Source organism: Excalfactoria chinensis, chromosome 1 (assembly GCF_039878825.1).
Source record: "Excalfactoria chinensis isolate bCotChi1 chromosome 1, bCotChi1.hap2, whole genome shotgun sequence".
In the NCBI taxonomy this organism is placed as follows: domain Eukaryota; kingdom Metazoa; phylum Chordata; class Aves; order Galliformes; family Phasianidae; genus Excalfactoria; species Excalfactoria chinensis.
Window position 1 is genome coordinate 58,420,300 of NC_092825.1, and position 20,501 is coordinate 58,440,800.

The window sequence follows — 20,501 nt, forward strand, 5'->3', positions numbered from 1 at the left end:
CTCTCCAAGCCCAGCCTAGTTATTTGTGCATGAAGCTGCCATGTTGTGTATTGGTGTGAGTCTGGTGTTCACATGAGCTGTGAATATGCTGCACATGTGTATTTCTTGTGCATCCTGAGCTTTCCTTTGGTCAAGTTAACTGTCGTTCTGCCTTCTAATGAATCACTGAGAGAGAACACGACCTGTTCAGATTTCTTGTTAGCAATGAACTACATCACTACCAACGTGATGAGTTTGCAATGAGATTTCATGTCCAATTTTACAAACTGGAAAGGAGCGAGACTCTGAAGCTCCTCTTTAGTGAGGTGTTGTTGCTGTAACATATGAGTTTGTAGTACGTGCAAATAAGAGTAAACCATGCCATGGTGCACATTCAGTGGTGCCTTCAAAAGTCTGGATGGCTGCTAGGAAAGAGTAGGCAAGTCTACTCAGACACTGCATGCTAATGTGCAGCCACCTTGTTTCAAAATGGCCATAGTCTCCTGAGGCATCACTGATTGATTTTGGCTGAGTGCTTTGATGTCACTGAGTTACAGAGATCTGTGTCAGGGGTGAATTTCACAGAATCACAGAATTGCAAGTTTGGAAGAGTCCTCAAGCAATCATCGAGTCCAGCCCCACTCCTAAAGCAGTACCCTACAATAGGTTGCACAGGTAGAGATCCAGCTGGGTCTGGAATATCTCCATAGAAGGAGACTCTACAGACTCTCTGGGCAGCCTGTTCCAGTGCCCTGTCACCCTTACCATAAAGTTCTTCTGCATTTATTCTACACTGTCCACTTTTCAGACCTTCTCTACCTTGGGACCAAAGGAGGGCAGGGACAGTTTTCTGCTTCCATCCCCTGCCTCCTCTCAACAAGGAAAGACAAAGCAGTGTCTGTCTAGAGCCATGTCCCATCATGCTGCCATCCAAAGGGCCAGGCCCAGAAGGAGCAGTAACAGCAGAAAGAATGAGAAAACCTTTCCCTTCTTTTTTTGTCACAACCACAGCAGTAGTGACGTCCACACTACCTTGAAATTGAAAGCCCAACTCTCTTTAGGTAGTACTGGAATTTAGCTCCTTAGGGAAAGTGAAAAGGAGGCCATAGGGCTTCTGTAGAATGGGAGGATTCACACAACCCTACAGCTAGCCCTCCGGGACCGTAGTTCTGAATGCATTCAGTGCCAAGATTTTTGATTTCTTGGCAGCTCTATTCCCTCCTTCACCTCAGAGCCATTCCCTCCAAATCAGTGAAGCCCTCAGGCTGTTGCTCGAGTCGGAGCACAGGAATGGTGAGATTTAGGGAGCGCTCAGCCATTTCCATGGCACAGCCTATTCCCCCCCCCATCTTTTTCACCCTGTTACTGCGTGGGCAGCCAGCATCAGCCTTTGCTGCAGACTGGAGGAGGCTGCCCAAAATACCCACTGGTGATTCACATGGATAGACAGACAGACTGCAGCTGTACTGCAGTCCTGAGGCACTGCAGGCACACAGCAGCAGACAGGGCTGAGAGGCAGCCGGGCGGATGAAGCCAAACGCAAACCAACACGTCCCAGGTGGGAAACAGGAGATGCTCGCGGCATCTTCATCTGCACATCTGGAGTTTTAATCCCAGAAATGCATATATGAGAGGTTTCTTTGCCTCGGGTTTTGTCACAAATAGAGACAGATGCAGCTTTTGCTACCCTGTGACAGGAAATCCCAAGGGTCTGTTCTCTCTTGGTTTACACAGTGATGAGTAGTTAACAGCGAGGGTGATCTGCACTGTTTCTTCCTCCAAAATGTTGCTCTTTTGGTGTTTAGACTCCAACTTTGCAGGCTAGGTATGGACAGAAATGGGGTCTCTGAGCCCTTCATTGCAAACCAGGTGGCGGGGTGACTGTTATCTCTGTACGTGACAGGAGGTTACATTCCCACAGTGCTTCTGGCAGAACTAGGAGCTCAGCAGTCTGTGTGCAGTATTTTGGGGGGTTAATGAGCTGGGAAACATTGCATTGCTGTGCCTTGAGCTATGCAGCAGGGCCTCCACAGGTGAGCCTGCTGGTATCTGGGCAGTCAGAAGGAGATTGCCTTCACATGTGTGAAGTCTTAGGAATGTTAGAGCCCGTTATGGGCCCAGGGGAATATGCTTAGGGATAAAGCAGATACTGTGAGAAAAAAGAAATGGGCCAGGAAAAAGGAAAAAAAAGGGGGGAGAGAGAGGGGGGGAGAGAGAGGGGGGGAGGAAAAAGGCTATTTAAAAGCACTGCACACTTGAACAGTAGCAGAGAAGCCAAAATAAAACATTAGCAAAAAAAAAATGGAAAGCAAAAAGGCAGATCACAGACTGTGGGAAGTACAGCAGGGTCATGAGAAATGCACAAGGCCCAAATGCAGAGCAGCAAGTGCAGCTCAGCCCCAGCAGCACGGCCGCAGCAGGGCCACCATTGATATGCGTAGTGCCAGCACACAGTTCTGGACCCCAGAGCAGACCTGGGACCTGATGTTTCCCAGCAGAGCAAGTGGCACGTGGCCGGTGCCCACAGCACTCAATAGAGCTGCTGGCTGAAGGGCTCAGTGGGATCAACCGTTTGAGATGGGTCCACAGAGGAAGTATTTCTCTTCTCCAGTAAAATATCACAGGAGAATTGCATCCTTGCACTGTTAGAGGGAATGTAATGAGGGGAGCATCATCCGTCACTGATCCCTGAAGTCCAGGCAAGCTGAAAGAGGAGGCTGATGGCATAGGAAGCCTCATAGATAGCCTCACCACCATGGGAGAGAAGGCCCATCCATGGTGTGCCAGGGTACTGCAAGCCCAGGGGGCATTGCCAGGATAAGGAACAGTGCAGTGAGCTCTCAGCATAGCGTGCTCTGTGGCCCAGGGCCCTTGTTTCTCTCGTGCTGTTGTAACTCCTGCCTCTGTGACAATGGCTTCCAGAACGCAGAGGAAAACTCTCGCATCTCAATCACCTTCTTCCGACTCTTCCGCGTGATGCGTCTTGTGAAGCTCCTGAGCCGAGGGGAGGGCATCCGGACACTGCTTTGGACCTTCATCAAGTCCTTCCAGGTATTCCTTCACTTGTTTCTATAGGACATAACCCTTCTGTCTTTTTCCCCTTAGCTGCCCCACAGGGTGAGTTTCACCCCCACTGCCTGAGCCAAAGGATGCTCATCAGAGCTGCACGCACAGGCAGTATGTGGCGTAGAGGAGCCTCAGGCAAACAGGGCTCACAGTGAATGGCTGCCTGGGTATGAGTTTCATCTTTAAAGCATGAGTAATTGCTTGAGACCTTCCTGAACCGCCTTGATGGTTCTCTTCAACTCAATTACTGTCTGTCTGTAACAGTTCAATTTTTATTATTAATTTTTTTCCCAATTTTAGCTGTATTTTATAACTGTTGCTTTAAGCGAAACTCGCAGGGGAAGGCAAGGGTCTCAATTAAATTTCCCTTGAGCCTTGTTCTGAGGATTCCAGTGAATATTAAGGCTGTGGCCCCCTATGCTTTCATCCAGAAAGAATTTCACCTTTTTGGCCCTAACCCTTTGGCCTTGGTAACAGTGACAAGTTATTGGATCACCGCTGCTTTCACCCTGCAGACAGGTGCATTTCAGTGGTAGGTGAAATACCAGAGGAGAGAGTAGAGGGAAAGGAGACCAGACAGGTTAAGAATTGTCACCTCTGGTGGTGAAACAAACACCAAGAGAGAGCTTATTGCTAGAAAAACAGCTGCTGACACAGCTGCTAATCTAGCATAGAAAAACATTTGCCAGAGATGAATGGCATGGCATGTTCCTGCCTTCTGTGAGTGCTTGATGTGGACGTGGTAGGCCAGCACAACCTGGCTGATAGCTGGGGCAGAGCTGGAGAAAGCATCAGGTTATTACTTCAGCTACTCCAGCGGGAACCAATTTATCTGCATGCATGGGAATGAGGTTCCCTTGGCACTGCTCAGTGTCCCTGATAGATGGAACAGTCACACTTCTGCAGTTCCTGGTCACCCACCCCTTGTCTCCATGCTCCTCCAGCCTCCTTTGTAATATCTTGCTCTTACCCTGGGTTCAGTGTGCCAGGGCTCTTGGCTGGAGAGGATGGCGTGGATGGGAAAGGGAGTGCCTGGTGCTTCAGTGACCTTCAGACCTCTGTGACTGGAGAGTCACTTTTAGACAGGGTTGAAGGGTGATGGGAGAAAGTATCAGGGGAGGTATCTTCCACAGCAGGGAAAAAGAATAAAAAATGAAAGAAAAAGGAAAAACAAACAAACAAACAAAAAATCACTGGACAAGTTTCTTTCTCTAAAGCCCTTAGCTGTTTATAATTACTATATACGTAGTATTCTCTGCTTGGAGCTCCTCCTCTTGCAACTACTTTAAAGCTAAGAATAGGCACTGCGCAGAGCTCCCAGCTCAGCCACTCCCACCATCAGAGTCTGGGATCCCTGCAGATTTTGTCTGGCACAAGCTCTTCCCCGTGTCCCCACATGCTTCCAGGAAGTGTTGTTGTTCACACGGGGCAGCCTCAAAAGCAGCGAACTCATGCAGGAGTTCAGATCCCATCATGACCACGGTGCGCCCTGTGCGTATGATGCTGTATATATAGCCCAGGGCACTGGTCAGAGGAGTGCCTGGTGGGAAAATGCTCTGCAGGGTTTCCGCCAGCAGAGATAGCAGCAGAGTGCAGGCTGGTGGGTGGGAGGAGTAGGAAGCGAGAGGGGTGCTGAGGGCAAGGCAAGGCCGTGGGAAGCAGAAGGACAAAGTGGTAAATCCAGGGAAAAACAGAGCTGGGGGAGGACAGAGCCAGGGGTGCAAAATATGGGAGACGGGGAATTCCCATGGGGAGTAATGGGCAGAGATGAGTGGGAAGGTGCGTCAATGCGCTGAGCAAAAGAAGGTGGAAAAAGGTTAAGGGACAAGTGGGAAGATGGAAGGATGGAACTGGTAAGGTTATGCCAGTGTAGCCCTATCTGGACAGCTCTCCTGGGGGTTCTTCTGAGGTCTTATTTGAATCAAATCCCAGCCAAATGATCTCAACATGTGGGGACCCCCATTCTGAGACAGTATATCTCCAATGGCACTGATTTGTCTGACGCCATCAAGCACAGAGACATCTGTCTCCAGCCTCGAGGTGATGGTTACAGGTGTTGTTCAAAGGTTTAACTTACAGCTGTTTTAACATTCAGATCTCTTTGAGATTATTTCTGTAGGTCTTCATCAGATCCCCATGGCAGTCAGTGAAAATTCCTCAGTTCTTCCTGTAGGAGTGAGCGCTGCTGAATTGTGGCCTAAACTTGAAATGTATAAATAGTTTCATGTTAAAAAATAATAAGAAGAATGTTGTAGGCTTTTTATACTCCAAAAAATGAGGTGTTCAAAATCCTGACCAGGAGCTGTACTGACATTTTCAGGATAAATACGTCTGCCTGTTGCCTTTGAAGTAAGGTCTGGAAATCTCTGACCTGAGCACTACATATTTCAAAAGCAACAGGGTAGAAAGTGCCGTCTCAAAGACCCAAGACTGTGAGGCCCTGAGCTGTGCCCTTGATTCCTGCTAGCGGTGGAAGAAACCAAGAGCACTCGACACTCTGCTGATTGCATAGGCCTCTTCCTTACCAGGCAGCTCTGCATATCAGGGCTCTGCATTTCCTCTTCAGCAGCAGATCACTGACAAGTAGGGCATGGCAGACACCATCACAGACACCTAACACTGAGCGGAGAACAAAGCTCTGGCTGCTTTAGGTACTTAGGATGGGATCGGCCATTGTAGGAGAGACCTTGAAGTTGGGGTCTGGGCAGCTGCTCCATTTTTGATTTCACCAGACTGGATCCTGAAAATAAATAAGTAAATAAAAACAGTTAGAGGACATTGCCATTCAGGACAGAACAATACCGGTTACAGTAGTTTTCTCCTGCCTTTTGACAGCTGTGGAGATTGTTTATGCCCTGGCTTCTCCCCCGCTCAGCCAAGGGCAGGGCTGGCTCAAAGGGGCTGCAGCATCCCGAGAGCGAGAGGAGTCAGCCCGGCTGGGCTGGGAGGGAACAAGGGTGGCAAGTGTGAGCCTATGCCGGCATCTAGTGGCCACCTGGCGAGTTACAGCCTCTGCCCGGTTTTCCCAAGCCAGTGGCACGGAGCGTTTCAAGCGTGCCAGGCACGGTGGAGACACGTCTCTTTTTTGTCCCATTTCTAGGCTCTCCCCTATGTGGCTCTTCTAATAGTGATGCTGTTCTTCATCTACGCTGTCATCGGGATGCAGGTAAGTCATGCTAATGAGCTCGACTGCATCTTTCTCCTCCTCTTAGAGGTTTGAGGACTGGCCTGTAAGGTCACTAGGTCAACTAGTGTAGCTGTAGGCTTACCTAAATGTTTTCCCCAAGCAAGGTAAGAAGGCAGCCAACCTTGACTGGAAAGCATTGTCTGCCTGTGCACTTCCCACTCCAGCAAAACCAAAAAGAAAAACGACCCATTTAATGATAAAACACAATATAAAATCAATAAAAGGGATGTGCCAGCCCTCCATTCTCCCAAAGGAATACCCAGAAGCTCTGGCAAAGGTGAATTACTGCCTTGCTCATTGGCTCAAAAGAGTTGTTTCAGTGGGCTCGTGGCCATGCTGCACTGAGCAAACCCCATTTTTCTCTCCCTTCACTTTCATGCTGGCCTAACTCCACTGGCTCATAAAGAGCAGCTTTTGATTTACACCCGTGAAGTCAAATATGGGATCAGAACCAATGTATCAACTCTGTGTTTGTGCCAGTTCTTCAGGAAGCTGCATCGATACAATATCCTATTCAGCTTGCAAAATGAACTTGGATCCAGCCTGAGCATTCATCTGTGCAAGGAACTGATGTTGCATACAGACCATTGAAGACAGCATGTGATAGAGGCATGGTCTGTGACAGTCCCAACCTCATTTGCTGTGCTTCTTTTCAAACTAAGCTTCACTTTCCACTTCTATGTTAATCAAAGATCTCAGACAAGTCGGCCATCTGGGACCAGAGACCATAGCATAGAAAGGCAAGGCATAATTACTTCCAGAGGTCTTTAACCACGACAGGCTTCTTGGTTTCACAATGCAGACAGAATCTGTAACAAAATTAATCTCACCTTTCTGACCTTGTTTTAATTTGTTTCCTGTTACTATAATCACATCTTTTCACAGGCTCCATCCACCCTCCCCCAGTATGAAAAATAAAACCAATCGTATCTTCAATTATCATAGGTTATCTTTATTGCTCCCAGCAATTACAGCTGTCATTTAATATACTGGGCTCATACTTTAAATGTGTCAGTTTTGCCTTTAATGCCTAACTAGCTCAAATGGACAAGATCTTTACAGGATTACCTGTGCTAAACAGAAAATCACTTGAGAGTATTACGCTACATTATGTAGCTACATAAAGCATTAGAAATGGCTTCCCTGCACTTACCCAGATGGGGTTTATGATGATCATGGCACTGCCAGGGCTAGATAGATTATTCTGTAATTGTATTCCCTCTTCTGTCAGCTAGTTCTAGGTTGTCTGTTTAATCCTTAGCAAACATTCATGCCTCTGTTTTAATCATCTCAGCAGCCTGAAGATCATACATTTCTCTTTTGATCTAGATTACTGGAAATCTTTCTGTCCTCCTTCCTTTCAATAGAAAAGAAAGCTCCTCTCTTTTGCCCTCTTTGCTTTTAGCCTCCTGACCTGCTGCCATCACTTTTTGTCACAATGGCATTTCAGACATTTCATGTACTGCTCTCTTGAACCCTCTGACAGGTAGAGTTCTCTCACACTCAGAGACCCATAGTGAGGAGAATCCTTCCCCACTCCACTGAGCAGCTTCCTTAAAGCCTACAGGCACGAGATCTGAAGAAAATGGAAGAATTCCCCACCTAAACAAGACTTACCTCATTATCTGTGCTACTCACCTGACTAGGAGCATAACAGCATTCAAGCCTTGCTATCTGATGTGGACAAATGGAAAAACACAGATTGATGCTGACGGAGGCAGCCACTGCTATAATGGTGTGGGAGGCACAGGCTGTGGGAGAAGAATGTCTACCTGCAGCTCCTCACAGCTGATCCATGCAAAGCTGCCATGGAAGCTGGTGCTGGTGCATCATGTGTGAGGGAAGCTGCTGGGAAGAGCGGAAAAATCAAGCTTCCAGCATGGGAAGTTCCCTTGCCTACAATTGCCTGAAACAAAAAATATGGGCTGCCTCAGCTCAAGCTGCCTCTGAGCATTTAAGCTGTTGTCCTGCTCCTCCTCAGCACAGCTGGGGCTGTCACTGCCACCCACAGCACGGGGACAGCCAGGGCTGTCCCCAGGCTCGTGCATCCACCAGGATCCCCTGCAGAAAGGCTGCCATGAGCAGGCCCTCCTCCCCACTGGCACAGCCCTTCTGTCATTGTCCCTGCACGTCTCAGGGTGTTAATTATCAGCGACATGTGTTTGGAAAGGAGCTCCGTGTTCTCTCAGAGTTGCTCTGTTCCTGCTGCTCATCTTGGCTGTGAGATTGCAGCTCTCAGCCCTTGAGGCCTCTGCCATGCTGCTATCAATGGGTAATAAATAGTCCTGGCCGACAGTGCTGTGCAGACCTTGCTGCCAAGCAGGGTTTGTCAGGCTCTTGGTCCCAGTGCCCACAGGTACAAAAGTGTCAGACTTTCTCAAAGAAACCTGAAACTCTCCTGCCCCAGGGACCTGGCATCTGGCAGTGGGCTCCTAAAAGCTGCACCAAGTGTTTTGGGCTTCATGCTGCAGCTGAACGAATGAACTGGTGCAGTGATGGTTGGCTGCGCATGAGAGGAAGCTGTCAGCCGTCCTTTATGGTTCTAAGGAAAGGGCTACCAGATCACCGTTACAATTTGGAGCAGCTCAGGTGCATGAAGAGTCCCAAGGAGTTTGAAATAGCAAGCAGAGTTTTTCTTCTGCGGTGACTTAAATTGTTACCATCATCACTTTGTAGCTGAGAGCAGGTTCCCTGTAAGGGCTCTGTAAGGGCTGTGATTCTTAATTGCCTTCTCTGCAAAAGCATCACTGCTGCAGACCACCTAAAACAGAACACAGTACACTGGTCTGCTTCATTTCTGTCTCAAAGAGCCACTGCTTTCATTTACATCACGAGGCTTTTAAGCTAAATCTTCCCTGTCATACACCTGTCGTGCACTTCTGTTAGGTGCTTCCACTGCTCCATTCCCTTTTTCTCTGGAAAAATCCAGTCATCATCTTCACAGTGCTGCATTCTGAAGGGTCCTGAGACACCTCCTGGTGACAAGCATGGTTAGCAGGAGGGCAGGCATCTGGATAATTTCCAGACTTAACATACTTTACGCTGTTTGGGGAAGATGCAAAGCACTTCGCAGACTTGGGACTTCAAGGAACAACACATACAAGTGCCTGTTAACATAAGGTCCTATGTCACCTATTCACGGTATATGAAATAAATAAGAATATCTTGTTTAATATGAGTGCTATTCTGGTACTTAAGTACAAGCAAGAGAAGCAACAGCAAATATAAAAGACCAGTGGAAATGTTTGAGAGAAGGGCAGATTCTGTTAAATGTCAGTTCTCCAGAGTCAGGGAGGAGGCCAAGAGCTGTGGGTAACAGGAGGTTTGGGGGTTTTACGAGGCTAACCTGAAAAGACCTCTGCTTTCTGCCAGGTATTTGGTAAAATTGCGCTGAACGATACCACAGAAATCAACCGCAACAACAACTTCCAGACCTTCCCCCAAGCGGTGCTGCTGCTTTTCAGGTGGGTGTCTGACAGCTCTGGATTGTGTCAGTCCGGGAGTGTGATTTCTCTGCTCCTGGGCACAGTTTATCTCCTTCCAACACGTTGTGCTCACAAGGTGAGTAGAAACATGCTGTCCCTTGGTGGGAGAACCTAGAATCTATGCCAGATGAAATGACCACTCTGCTAAGCCTCATGCCCTGCCACCTGCCGCTGGTCAGCACTCAGTGCCCAGGCAGGGAAGCAGCTCCTCCTGCTCAAAAGAATGGCAAACAGCTGTTCAGTTCTCTCACACCATGATACTCATCACAAACTCCTCCTCCTTTCAAATCAAGCCAATATGACTCCAGCTTGTTTTAGCAGGGAAAGGGGGATGAAGACCCAGGCATGCTTTGGCATGGCCATGCCTAGCTCTGTTTGCGCATCATCTGCTCCAGCTGTGACCAGGTGTGCTAGGCCCAGGGAGGGGTGGATGGGGAGTTGGTGTAAATGCAACTGTCTTTGTTTTCATGGAGGTATAGCCGTGTCACATACACCTCAGCAGAATGTAAAAGCCCAGACGTAGGTCTCACCTGCTTGTAGTTGACTTTGGGAGAGCAGCAGAAGGTTGCTAATGTGCAGCTCCCTTCCTTAACAAGGGTTACTGCTGTCTTCCCTTACTCTTTGCTTTACCCAGGTGTGCCACCGGTGAGGCCTGGCAGGAAATCATGCTGGCTTGTCTCCCAGACAAGAAGTGCGACCCAGAGTCAGAGCCAGCCAACTCCACCGAAGCCGACCACTCCTGTGGCAGCAGCTTTGCTGTCTTCTACTTCATAAGCTTCTACATGCTCTGTGCCTTCCTGGTGAGTTGGCCAAAGCACTTGTAACTTGCACCGGTCAGGCTGACCTCTGTCTCTCTGAGTCTCAGCACTGCACAGCAGGATAGCTTCAAAGATGGGAAATTTCCTTGTGAGGTCTTCCCCAGTAGCACTCTTGCCATGACAATTCCTCCTTAGGCCCTGCAGGTCCCACCTCTCCCTGCAGCCTGGGGGGGTGCTCAGCCTTTGTGCACAGCAAAGGAGCCCTCTTCCCTCTACCCCTGTATGAGAAAACCAAATTAGCATGTTGTGGGCTGTGCTGAGGCTAGCAACGCCTCAGCCACACTTCCCACCTTCCCTCCTACCTTCCTTCTGGCTGCCGAGCAGGTTTTTTCTCCCCTGCCAGCAGCAATGACTGTGAGAATACACATACCCCACTTGCATCTGCTCCGTGTTGACAATATGGCATTGCTCAGAGTGACGGCACATGTTCTGCAGCTCACATCAGTGTGCATAACTCTCCCAGTGAACAGCAGCAAGATTTTTAAAATGTTGGTCTGGGGCCAAGAGAAAGGAATTTTATCTCAGCCTCACAACCCACGGAGGATAAACTCCAGGTTCTCTACCACTACCCCATTCTGGCGGGCAAAGACAACAGGTAAACAAAAAGCCCTCACTGCACACCTACGGCACACTTGGGCCTCATCCATCCAGTTGCTAAATGCTGACCAGCTGAGGATGTCCTGTCTTGGGCATTTTCCCGTTTAAAATGTAGGGCATACGTGCAGGAACAGAGAGAAACCACCCCAAATGACCTCTTAGGTTTACAAGTCCAAACCTGGACTTTGAATTGAGAATGTGGTAAAGTCTGCTGTTACCTATTTCATACACCAAGTCATCTTTGTCCTTGTTTTCAGATCATCAATCTTTTTGTAGCTGTTATAATGGATAACTTCGATTACCTGACCCGGGACTGGTCCATTTTAGGACCACACCACCTAGATGAGTTTAAAAGGATCTGGGCAGAGTATGACCCTGAAGCCAAGTAAGTAACCCAGCCTGGATAGCAGAGCTCCTCGGGAGAACAGGCCTGTTGATTCCTGTTCTTCAGACCCAGTGCAGTAAGTGCAACATCCCTTCCTCAGGAACCTTTTTTTTTTCTGCAAGAATCTTAAAACAGATCCCTCCTTAAGGTATTGTTGCTGGTAAATCCACAGGCCATCAATGCAGTGATACACACAAAACTCTATGCATCTGAGCTGCACCATTATCTGGCAGGACTTTGCTTTGTTTTCAGTCAAGTGAGGAGATACCAGAAAATGAAAGAGAAGGTTTGAGAGTTGTTTTGCTGTTGTATGTGTTTGGGATATTGAATCCAAGTTACGACCCTTCTATTAGACTTTCTACTCACAGAAGAGCTGCTGTGCTCAAATCTCTACTTTGTCATGTGTCATATAGGCCCATCAAAACTGGTAGCTTCACATGACTGCATTACACGATCTGCAGGGTTGTATCAGCAGACTTGCAGGGATTTAAAGTTACACAAGAACAACTCACACGAGAGCTTAACTGACATTCAGTATTACATGCTCTGCTTGACACATGCTTAGGCTTAAAGTGCATTTAGATCCCTGTTGCATAACAATGTAGTTGACAATTGTAATTGCAAAGTCCCTTCCATAATGCAAAATCCATGGAAAGAGATCTTAGCGTGAATGAAAAGCAGATCTCTTCTGTTTTGGATGAGGAGGCAGTGTCAAGATTAATCTGGGCTCAGGCTCTGCAATATGTGAGGCCATGTCACATTATCAGAGTGCTATTTAAATTGAAACACCTCTTCCCATCCAGGTGATTGTCCAAAGAGAATTTCATTGTTGATAGAGGGCAAGCACAGCATTGTAATAAATACGCTGTTAGCTTACAAAACAGATGCTACTAGTTGTGTTTGTTTGAAGGCAAGACTGCAGCAGCTGAAGCCATATAACAGATAATCCCTTACCAAATAATATTCTATTCATTGCTGTCTATAGGTGTGCTCTTTTTAACTCTTCCCTCTCAATGTCCCATGGTTGAACCTCCCCTTCTGTCTCCCTGAGAGAATTCTTCTTTTGAAATACCATTTACAAAACTTAAATCCAACCGCTGCTGTCTCAGTTGAGGCACCTAAGGACTTTGTTTTGCACTGGCCCCAGTGACAGCCCAAGGCATAAACAAGCATCAAAAGGCATTGGCTCATGGAATGGAAGGGAAAGCTCAAGAAAAAAAAAGAGACCCTTTACACCTCTGCAACTGCTGTGCCTTACAGCCAGGAGGCAAACAAGCAGTTATAGATTTAGAGCAGATCAGTGGTGTGGGGAGAACACTAAACTATCTGTGCACAAGGGAACTGCAGCTTTCAAAACACTCAAGTCAATTCTTGCAAGTACTGACTTGTGTATCACTGGCAACTGTCTGCTTTGTATTGATGGGAGAGTTGGGCAGGTCCTGAGGAATCACTGAATACCAGGGGTCTGAAATAATACCTTCAGCAGTGTCCAGGTTACAGAGGGTGACAGGCCTGGAAAGATCTTGGTGGTACTTCTAGCAGCAGCTGCACAGGGTTCAGCAGATCACCTGTGGAAAAGATGTGACCCTCAATAGTCTTTCTTCCTTAGGGGACGGATCAAGCACTTGGACGTGGTGACATTGCTCCGGCGGATTCAGCCTCCGCTGGGCTTCGGGAAGCTTTGCCCTCACCGAGTGGCTTGCAAAGTAAGGCACACAGCAGCTTGGAGAAGACTGCGAGTCACCTGCAGTTGTGATATCAAACACACATACCAAGGACAGATTTTCTGTCTCACTCGTTTCTTTGGTTGTGTGACTCCAGCTATGGAAAAGATTGTCTCTAGTGAAAACTGACATGTTTGTAACCTTTCTGCTTCCTTCCCTTGAAGCTACTTGCAAGTCCCATTGTTTGTATGTGGCACTTGTAGTTGTTTTTATCAATCTCAGAGCACAATTCAAAAGCCAAGGCATATATACAGAAATACCATTGCATGAAAGTGGCGTTAGAGCTCAAACAAAATCAACCCTTAAAGCATTAAGAGTTCAAACCAAGTCCCTGGTGTTAACTCATGTCCCTAGGCAGAAGTAAGGATGGAGGATCTGGTACCTCAAATATATGTCCTCAGTCTCTATGAAATTCACTGTGCAGCTGCAGCAGTACTCAACACCCACTCTCAAATGCCTACTGGCCACTGGGGAAACAAAGGGTAGAAAGTGATAGCCATATTGAAGAAAACGGAGTATCCAGCAGTGGGAGAGAGATCCCAGGGCAAACTCTCAACGTATCTGGGACAAAAGCTGTATATGACACATATTCTTATGATCATGTAACCAAACCCACAGGCCATGAATGCTCAGTTGAGAGGGGTGGCAGGTCTTCAGGGTACCATAAGTAGGGAAGAGCAATTCAGTCCATGACAAAGTATGACTGTTCTCTTTCTCTTCCTTATTCCACAGCGCCTTGTCTCCATGAATATGCCACTGAACAGCGATGGAACTGTCATGTTCAATGCCACCCTCTTTGCACTGGTCAGAACTGCACTGAGGATCAAGACAGAAGGTAACAAGCTTGCTGAGTGCAAGGGTAGCTGAGCAGTGTTCACACCAAAGTGTGCTAAGCTGGAATACAATGACATTTCGTGTACAATGATCTCAGTTATTAATATGCACTGCTAGGTAGAAAAAATCAGTGTAAAGATGTTTGAAGGAATAATGCCTTCTAAGGAGTGTTTCTATCTCCATATTATCTAGAAAGCTAGCGCTTAACATGAGTTAACATGATATTGCAGTGATAGTGCTATTGTAGGCCTAAGGTCAGATGGGAAGCAAACAAACTGTTAATATTTTTTCTTAGACCAGTAGGGGAAAGCAGGCAAAACTGGGGCTCGGTTTGTCCTCTTTGTTGCTCTCTTATCACCTTCTATAATGGAAGATACTGATCCTGAATCAAAACCTGGCTTGATAGATTAATTAGATATTCTAAAAGAGCATGTGGTTCTGTCATTCACAGCTAGTCCTCATCTCAGGAGTGGCTATGTTACATTTCAGGCACAGGAGAGAACAAGATAAAAAATAAGAAGTGTAGGATTAAAAAAATGGTAGCGAGGCTTTAAATCTTGTGCTAAGCAAAACTTGTCTGTAGTCAAAGAGGCTCTCCTGAGGGAAAAGCAAACTGCAACCCCTGTGCAACATCTTGTGCCTTATGAAAAAGAGGCCCAAAGAAAGACATGCTTTTCTCATCTGTCTTAGTCTTAGACTCTCAGAGTCATCACCAGTGAACTCCTGGGAAACCATCTAACTGCTTGCTCTTTCCTTTGCAGGATCCTGTAAGTGGTTAGGGCAGGAGTTTGGAATTCAACCTCCTGAGTCATATTTCTGCCTTTGATGCTTTCCAGCTGTTTCATCCTCAGCAATGTTATTTAATGTTCATGTCTTCACTGCATCATATTAAGAGCTGCTGGCATGCAGAGGCTTAGTGTAGCACACTGAGGAGGAGCCTTAGTGCTCGGAGAGCAGGAAGAAAAGTTGGAGGAACAGCACCCTTGGAAAGAAAATACAGTAGTTTAGTCCTTAGTAATTTATATTTGCAGCAGGGGATTCTGGCTGATGGCAAGTTGAACATCAGCAATGTGCCCTGGCAGCCAAAAAGGCAAACCGTACCCTGGCGTACACCAGCCCCAGCACTGTTCTCTGTGACAATGTTAGGGCTGGAGGGAACAGCATGGAGCTATGTCAGGGGAGGGGCAGCTGGGGGTGAGGGACAGGGTCTGCACCACAGGGTGGTAGGCATGGAACTGGCTGCCCAGGGCTGTGGGCACAGCCCCAGACTGCTGGAATTTGAGGAGTGTTTGTACGCTGCTCTCAGCCATAGGGGTTGGATTTTGGATGGTGCTGTGTGGAGCCAGGAGCTGGAATCAGTGACCCTTGTGGGTCCCCTCCAACTCAGGATCTTCTGTAATTCTACAATTCTATGAGGTAACTCCTGGAAAGGGCCACAAGGAGGCTTAGATCTTCAGGTAAAGCTGAATCTTTACCGATAATTATTTGTGTTCTTCAAGGAGTAGTTAGTTTCCCATTAACTGACCTCTATTGTCATTATATCTAACCTTCACGGGATCTCAGAGTTTGGAAGTACTGGATGAGATTTTTGCTTTTCAGAACAAAGTAACGTTGTGGTTCCCTTGTTTCTGGTATACTAAGGTAGTAACACGATCATCTTCACCCTGAGGTGACTGCATATTCAAGAAGAATATTCCCCTCTTTGCAGGGGGACTTTAGCAATCATCTGAGAACTTCTTTGCCCAAAACTTTCCACCACTTTAAAAGCTCTGGTGTTTTCCTCTTGCAATTGCCATGCTAGGCGTGTGAAATTGCTCCTCTGCAGGCTCTGGCTTAATTCCTGTCTCTGATGGTTTTCACCCTGCAGGTAACCTGGAGCAAGCCAATGAAGAGCTTAGAGCAATAATTAAGAAAATCTGGAAGCGTACCAGTATGAAGCTGCTGGACCAGGTGGTGCCTCCTGCAGGTGGTGAGTGTAAGATGCTGTCCCAGTCTGTGAATGTCTGTCATTTCCCTACCTGACATGTCCTACTGTACCTCCTGATCATCAGGTAGAATACAGGGGTCAGGCTTACTTCTACAAACTGTTATTACCTGTTTATCCGGCTGGATGTTTCGTCAGATTGAGATGTAGTTTTGCCTGTACCAGTGTATATATTCAGCATATGTATATATGCTGAAAAATCAGAGGAGGAAGAAAGATACTTAAATATGAGATTGAAATTTTCATTCCTCGTTGTTGCCCCATTCTGGTTGTGGGCATATGCTCCTTTGGGCATTATTATTTAATGCCTTGCTGGAGACAAAGGAAGCAAACAGAACTGAGTAGCTCCAGGAACAATGTGGACTTTATGTGACTGTAGAGGAGATATGGCCTTACATTCAAGCTGAGGATGCAGCCCCTTCTCCTAATTTCTTTACATTTAGCAAACCCACCTTTAGCATGCCTTATAATTCATTTTTTACTCACAGAACTGCTTTCTACCTGTCTAAGACATATGGACATGGGGACAATCTTCAGCAGTCAGAACTGGTGAGACTGATCACTGCAGGTTTCTATGCAGTGTCCCTGCTGGGCTGTAATTCACCAAGCCTCCAGGCTCCTCCTTTGCTAGACTTCTTAGAAGCCCAGATGCATGGGCATCGACTGTGTCCCTTCACTGACCTTCCAGGTTTTTCTGGAGACTATCATGTAAAATACCACTTGTCAGCTTGTTAACAGCTGCAACCATATCTTGAAACCTTGCTCAGCCTCTTCTGAACTCAGTGGACTGTATCTTATAAAAATTTCCAGCAGGTTTGGAGAAAGGAGGAGAGTAGCCTGAATAAAAGCTGGGTGCAAAAATGGCTCAACAGCTCATTTTGAATAAGAATATAGCAAGGACTGAGCAGTGACTGCATTTTTGGGGAGAGGTGTTCACTTCGTTTCACTCACACCCACGCTAGACACAGCAAGACAGAATTTCAGTGTAGAGAAGGGCAAGATCAGGTCTGGAATGGATGGTCAGTCAGATGCTGTTAGTGAGAACAGATGCGGAGTATGCATTACCCCAGGCTGTCAGAAGAGAAAGCAGCATGTGCTGACCCAGACTGGGAGGCTACCGCTACAGCAAGATCATAAGTAATAAACCAGCACTGGAGATTAGAAAGTTTAGAGGCACTTGTCCATAACCAAAGTACATCCAGAGATACATAGCAATAGGCATTCTCTGCCAGCCAAACCAGTCTATGCAAACACCATGTTCACCTCACCTCCTGTTTGCTTGCGTAAAGCTCCAACTGTGGAGCAGTCCCTTCCTTCATTCAGCCCTGTGTACTGGTGTTGTAAGTAGCAGAGAAGCACTGTGGAGCCTGGTGTTTCTGCTTTGAACTGCAGGTCTCACCTTAGCAAACACATTGATTGAAATGATATGGTTATTTTTTTATTCTTATTCTTATTATTTTTTAAATATCCCTTTCCAGACGATGAGGTGACTGTTGGGAAGTTCTACGCCACTTTCCTGATTCAAGAGTATTTCCGGAAGTTCAAAAAACGCAAAGAACAGGGCCTGGTGGGCAAGCCTTCCCAGCGCAACGCACTCTCCTTGCAGGTGACAAGCGGGCACAGAACGGACAGGGGTGATACGGTTGAGGCATTTGACTCCCCATTCCCTCTCAGCCATTCTGGGGGCTGCAGTGGGCTATCCCCACTGGAAAAGAGTCACTGTAACAGGTCAGGGACAGCGTGTTGCCAAGAGACAAAATAAGCTAAAAAGCAAAAGTGTACCTGGGTTCTAAGACCATCCCAGGGACAAATCATCAAACATACCTCCCTGGAGTGGACTCCAGTCAGTGAGGGGTTTGAGCACTGCCTAGATTCAGATGTCAGAAGTTTGGTTTTGAAATCCTTATTTAAGCTTCTGATTAAAAAAAAGAAATGCTCAGAGGTGCTGAGTACATGGTTCAGCTGGAAGTGTGGCTGCTCTAGGGCTTCTGGTAGGGGATCTGAGAAGCCAAAGTTGAAAGCTTGCAGACTTGCTCAATCAGGCCCATCGATTTATGGCTTTGACCTGTTTTGATGGAACCGAGAGACTAAGAGCATTCCTGGGTTGGATTGCTACGAGTTTCTCCCTCTCTAAGTTGGAGATGAAATAACTGAATTTGTTGGTGTTGTTGTAAAAGCTGGGTGATGCTACGTTAAGTGCTTAGAAAAAATGGCATTGCTTTTATACCTCACATAACCACTCGGAGATATGAAGCTCTACAGTTTGCTGTTTTGCAGGCTGGTTTGCGCACACTTCACGACATTGGTCCAGAGATCCGACGAGCGATCTCTGGAGACCTGACAGCTGAGGAAGAGCTAGATAAGGCTATGAAAGAAGCTGTTTCTGCTGCCTCTGAAGATGATATTTTCCGGGTAGGTGCTAAACAAATCTACAAGCTGAGGCTACACCAGTAGCTCAGCTTGAAGGGTTCTGGGTTGTTTTTTTTGTGTGCAGTCTGTAATTCAACTGACAAGAAAGACTGGTGGAGTCAGGGTGCCAGATCCTACAAATCTTACATGTTTTTATCTCATTTTAATTATTATTGGACATTTGCACTGTATTAAATCTAAATAAAATCAGAAGGACAGTGGCTGAAGTATCTGAGAAAACACTCAGTTCAGCCATCTTTCTGTCCATATAGCAGCAGCTAGACACACTTCAGCTTTTTGTTTAGTGTTCCTTTCAGTGGCACAAGTGTTATCCTTTCAAAATGTACCTCAGAGCCCAAAAGAAATCCTACGGTCCTGGACAAAATTTCCCGAACAATTATCTAAATCTTATCTTTGTTATTTCATCCCCATTCCATCTATTTGTACCCTCTGGTAATATTTCTTCTCCTTTGGCATGTCTGCCCTTCCAATCATTTACAGAAAGATTCTGTCTATCCTTCCCATAATTCATCATCCAAACAGTACATGACTGGCTTATTAAATCTTTGTTTCTTCTTCTTAATAGCTACTCATGCTCTTCTCAGATTCCCTCTTATGTCTAAATACTATCTTGAAACTGTACCGTGAAGACCAAAGAGCAGTAACCTCATTCATGCCACCTTACCCAGTCACGTACTCTCAGGGTTTCAAGGCTAGTCCTAACAGAAATATCATTAAAAGGTGACACTTCCACAGCTTGTCTGTAGAGGTCTCTCTGACAGAGAAGTTCAGGGCTTCTGGTTTAGAGAGCAGTGTCCATAGTGCCCAAGCTGGTCCTCACATTTACTTTCCCTCAAAAACAGGCTCAAGAGGAAATACCAGGGCCCTTGCACATCTTCTTACTGACAAAGGGAAAATATTATTTGTTTCTCTAACAGAGAGCCGGAGGCTTGTTTGGAAACCATGTCAGCTATTACCAAAGTGATGGCAGGAGTGCATTCCCCCAGACTTTCACCACCCAGAGACCTTTGCACATCAATAAGTCTGGCAACAACCAGGGAGATACCGAGTCTCCATCTCATGAGAAGTTGGTGGACTCCACCTTCACTCCCAGCAGCTACTCATCTTCAGGCTCCAATGCAAACATCAACAATGCCAACAATACTGCCCTGTGCCGCTTCCCAAGCCCACCCAGCTACCCCAGCACTGTCAGCACAGTGGAAGGCCATGGGACTCCGCTGTCACCCACCATACGTGTGCAAGAAGCTCCTTGGAAACTGCCTTCCAAAAGGTAAGTTTCACAGCTCAGAATGGGCCTATGGACCTGGGGGAGCAACATGCATGCCAACAACCAAAGTACTGCTGCCTAGCTAAAGTCACCCTGCCTATTGCTCTGCCTGCAGGCTGGATTGAGCCTTCTGGGTTCTCCACTTGTGCTAAACCCACAGTGCATCAGATATGCATCCACTGACCACTGCAAAGCTGCAGCAGCCTCACTGATCAGAACACTTGACTTCTTTGGGCTTTGTCATGAAGAAACTTTTACAAGGACCAAAGGAAGCCTTATTTACCCCTTTTTCACCAAAGGGAGGCGTTTTATCAACTGTTAACTGAAAGAAAAAGGAACCGCAGCTCATCTCTTAAGAGTTAGGGAGATCTGTGGAAGTCAGTGTTTTTTTCTTCAGTGCATCATGTCCGTAAAGCAGTCACCAAAGATATTCTGGGAGGAGGGAAGCAAGGTTTTTGAAAACGCAATACTGAGTAAAGCAAAGAAAATCCCCTTCTTTGGGCATTCTTCAGGCTGTCTAAGCATAGATGACTAATGCAAAAGAAATGTCTCTTTTTATCAGTGGGGTTTTCTTTTTTTAGTCGCTCATTAAAAACAGGATTGAGCTGAAAATTGTTTTTTAAGACAGAGAACAATGTGAAAAGGTGGATAAATTCTGCTCCAGAACAGGACTGAAGGTGATAATAAGACGGAGGAAATTCTGTGGGTGCAACATTACTCAAGTAATTACTCAAGTGAAGAATCT

General features: G+C 46.6%; 1 protein-coding gene across 15 annotated transcripts in view; it reads left to right on the forward strand.

The window, feature by feature from the left end:
• CACNA1C (calcium voltage-gated channel subunit alpha1 C) overlaps window positions 1–20,501 on the forward strand; it is a 424,545-nt gene that overhangs the window by 389,786 nt on the left and 14,258 nt on the right. For 8 of the 15 annotated variants that reach the window (XM_072360924.1, XM_072360915.1, XM_072361011.1 and 5 more), the window contains 11 exons: window positions 2,902–3,030; window positions 6,146–6,211; window positions 9,605–9,696; window positions 10,352–10,517; window positions 11,390–11,517; window positions 13,127–13,223; window positions 13,974–14,076; window positions 15,943–16,044; window positions 17,538–17,665; window positions 18,322–18,471; window positions 19,407–19,759. In XM_072360924.1, the coding sequence (XP_072217025.1) occupies window positions 2,902–3,030; window positions 6,146–6,211; window positions 9,605–9,696; window positions 10,352–10,517; window positions 11,390–11,517; window positions 13,127–13,223; window positions 13,974–14,076; window positions 15,943–16,044; window positions 17,538–17,665; window positions 18,322–18,471; window positions 19,407–19,759 (1,514 nt within the window). The remainder of the gene's footprint in view (window positions 1–2,901; window positions 3,031–6,145; window positions 6,212–9,604; window positions 9,697–10,351; window positions 10,518–11,389; window positions 11,518–13,126; window positions 13,224–13,973; window positions 14,077–15,942; window positions 16,045–17,537; window positions 17,666–18,321; window positions 18,472–19,406; window positions 19,760–20,501) is intronic. The other 7 variants (XM_072360945.1, XM_072360961.1, XM_072361020.1 and 4 more) reach the window with 1 other exon arrangement.